At 36.7% G+C, this 3,434-nt stretch overlaps 1 protein-coding gene across 1 annotated transcript; it reads left to right on the forward strand.

Moving 5' to 3' along the window:
• Positions 1 to 2,200: 2,200 nt before the first annotated feature.
• On the forward strand, positions 2,201 to 3,232 carry LOC105216457 (uncharacterized). The gene has a single exon (XM_011190949.3). It carries the CDS (start codon positions 2,345 to 2,347, stop codon positions 3,071 to 3,073), a length of 729 nt encoding a protein of 242 aa, XP_011189251.2. The 5' UTR covers positions 2,201 to 2,344; the 3' UTR covers positions 3,074 to 3,232.
• The last annotated feature ends 202 nt before the right edge of the window (positions 3,233 to 3,434 follow it).

The following is a 3,434-nucleotide window of genomic DNA, read 5'->3' on the forward strand; positions in this document are numbered from 1 at the left end:
GTCCATCGTCTACGGTATTCGCGGTTGGCAATGTTCAAAGGAATATAAATCCTCCGCAAAACCTTTCTCTCGAAAATTCCTAATACCGTCTCTTCGGATGTTGACATCATCCATGCTTCAGCACCATAAAGCAGGAGGGAAATGCTGAGGGACTTGTAGAGTTTGATTTTAGTCCGTCGAGAGAGGTCTTAACTTTTCAATTGCCTACCCAGTTCAAAAAGAAACACCTGTTGGGAAGAATAAATATGCGTTGGATTTCTGGCTGACATTGATATCGGTATTAATGCTGGCTCCAAGATGGACCAAATTATCTACAACTTCAAAGTTATGGCTGTCAACAGTGACGTGTAAGTCTAGTCGCGAAAGCGCTAACTGTTAGTTTGATGATAGGAGATATGTATTTCGTGTTGTCCTCGTTTACTAACAGATTGACGGTTGCATCTTTTTTATTTAGATCTGCTGCTCGTATTTTTATACTCTCGCAACAAAAGTTGCTAAGAGAGTATTATAGTTTTGTTCACATAACAGTTGTTTGTAAGTCATAAAACTACACGAGTTGATATAGGGTTATGTATGTATATCAAAATGATCAGGGTGACGAGACGAACCAAAATCCAAAACCGAAAACACATAAAGTGTTATAACTAAGCCATAAATAAAGTTATAAATTTTGGTAAAAAAGAATCGCCCTAGTAAGGCCATATTTGAATGTAATTTTTTGGGGAAGTGGGCGTGGCCCCGCCCCCAAATCGGTTATTTGTCTATATCTCGCAAACCAATAAAGCTATATAAACCAAACTTTCTGCAGTCGGTTCTCTTACCCCACCACACACCATGAAAATAGTTGAAATCGGATAATAACCACGTCCACCTCCCATACAAAGATTAGGTTGAAAATTATTAAAAGTGCGTTAACGCACTAACAAAAAACGTCAGAAACATTGAATTTTACAGAAGAAAGAAGCTGCACTCAGATTTTTTTACAAAATGGAAAATGGACGTGGCATCGCCCACTTATGGGTCAAAAACCATATCTCAGGAACTACTCGACAGATTTCAATTCGGTATATAATACTTGTCTTACACCCTGATTTTCTTGATGTCTTACACCCTGATAACATGAGTATAAAATAGGCGAAATCGGTTCCCAATCACGACTACTTTCCATATAACTCAATTTTGAGCTCCATCTTATTCCTTCACTTTATAATATATAGTGGAATAAAACTTTACCCAAATACTGAATATGATCTTTGAAATCGATCGAAATCGGACTATAACTCTTCAACGCCCCGGATATCGAATATGAAGAACTTAGTGCCTTAGGGTAATATTTCACCGAAAATATCGGTAAATCTCTCAGATATCTTAATTTAATTCAGAGGAAATCGTTTTCTTCTAATAGTGTGTCTTTGTACCAGAAATGGTTAAAATCAGGTCATAATTACCTCAGCCTATATACTATATGTGATGATTTTCGTTTTTCTATTGGACTTTATGCCGAATATATTAAAATTGTGTGTTATCTCAATAAAAATATAGCAATAAATTGCAAGAGTATAAAATGTTCGGTTGCACGTGAACTTAGCCTTTCCTTACTTGTAATTATTACTATTAACAAACAACTACTTCTCATAAAAACTTCTCATTCGGAATATAACTTTGTACAAATAAACCATTGCAGGAGTGGCATCGCCCATTTAAAATTTGTTGAAATCGGACTATAACATTACAAGGCCCCATATATCGAACCTGAGTATCTCAGTATCTATGTTAAATTTTTTACCGGAAATATCGGCAAATCTCTCCGATATTTTATAGAAAGTTAGTTTAGATCAATAATTCAAGAAATATCCTTTAAGATAATATCTATACAACAGGTTCTTCTTTTTTATGAGTGTGACTTGGTAGATGCAGTAGTTAGTCTTAAAAAGTGCTTTATCTTTGTTAGGACCAGACAACTTCTTTGCTTATGCAAAAAGGACATCTTAAGATCAAATAATATTAAAGTTGAAAGATATGTACATTCATGTATTCATTTGTACATCGTTAAAATTAATTCCATTTGAGTCTATAAAATCCATTATTTTCCTTTTATATTTTTTCTATCAAAATATGAATTTGCAAAAATTTATAAGCTGCTTTTTGTCTCCATTAGCATGCATTGCTTACTGAACTTTACATTGAAAAAAAGTCGTTCCAACATTTCAAACTTTTAAAAATATTTCAGTACATTGTTACATTTTTTAATCAAAATTATATAAACAAAAAGCAATAGTTTGAAATAAATGAAAATTAACAAAATTTAAAATTTTAAAAGTGCACGCTCTACTCCACTATCATTATGGCTAAGAAAGGCAAAAAGGATAAGAAGGGTAAAGATGAACCAGCTGATGGTGGAAAAAAGGGCAAGAAAGGAAAAAAAGGCCGCAAAAGTGCTTTAAGTGAAGCTGCCTCCGTAGGGAAAGGAAAAAAGGGCAAGGGAAAGGACAAACGAAAGAAGAGCAAAATGTCAGTTCGTCAATCGAAAGCGGCATCGGCCATGATTCGTGCTGAACCGGAACCCATAACACCGCCACCACCACCACCGGAACCTAAATGCAATGACAAGATAAGATCTGATGATCCGTGTCGTTACACAGAGGACGCTTGCTGCAAAGGAGCTGTGGCGTGCAGACCAAACCACTATCCAGGAATTTTGGACGAACCTGAACGCATGGCGGTCGTTGGCTCGGAGAGCGGTAGTTATGAGAGTCTTTGTAAACTCGTGCGCGCGGGGATGCGCTGTGCCGATCGCGTTTTCATCATGACGCCTTGGGGCAATTATGTGATTTTTCGCGCACACGATGAGAATAACAAAATATATTTCATATATGATGGTTGTACATGCAACGTGAATCGCTTCCGGTATCTGGATTTGAATGAGGGCACCGCAGGTCTGCTTTACTTCGATTGCGTGCATTCACTCATTTCATACATGATGGAGTCCAAAAAGCAACGCATGTCATTGAAACGGATTAAACGCAGTGTGATCGATGACATCTGCAAAGAGTTTTGTGAATTTGGACACTGAACAACAAAATGAATATCATAAAACTGGCAAAAGCCTAAACTTGAAGTGCGGCCGATAATGTATATGACAGAAGATTCTGTAGCCAAACGAGAGTAATACGAAATAATTTTGGAACATGTTTAGATAAAATTTTCAGAATAAACCAATAAAAAAACTGTATTTGTGTATGTATGCTGTATTGTTTCCGGTCGCAGCCCATTAGACCAGTATAAGTCTTCGGCAAACCAGCTTTGTCTCTTGAGAGATTCATTATTTGTTTGTTCGGTAATGTAATAGATTGTTTAACACAGGCTAAACGGTATCTATCCCTTCTTTGCGAAACTCCTCCCTAATACTATGCGGGCTCACTGCGAAGAAGAGC

This window comes from Zeugodacus cucurbitae, chromosome 5 (genome assembly GCF_028554725.1).
Source record: "Zeugodacus cucurbitae isolate PBARC_wt_2022May chromosome 5, idZeuCucr1.2, whole genome shotgun sequence".
Lineage (NCBI taxonomy): Eukaryota > Metazoa > Arthropoda > Insecta > Diptera > Tephritidae > Zeugodacus > Zeugodacus cucurbitae.

Coding starts and splice junctions, on each gene's coding strand:
- LOC105216457 (XM_011190949.3), top strand. CDS start 2,345: ATGGCTAAGAAAGGCAAAAAGGATAAGAAGGGTAAAGATGAACCAGCT.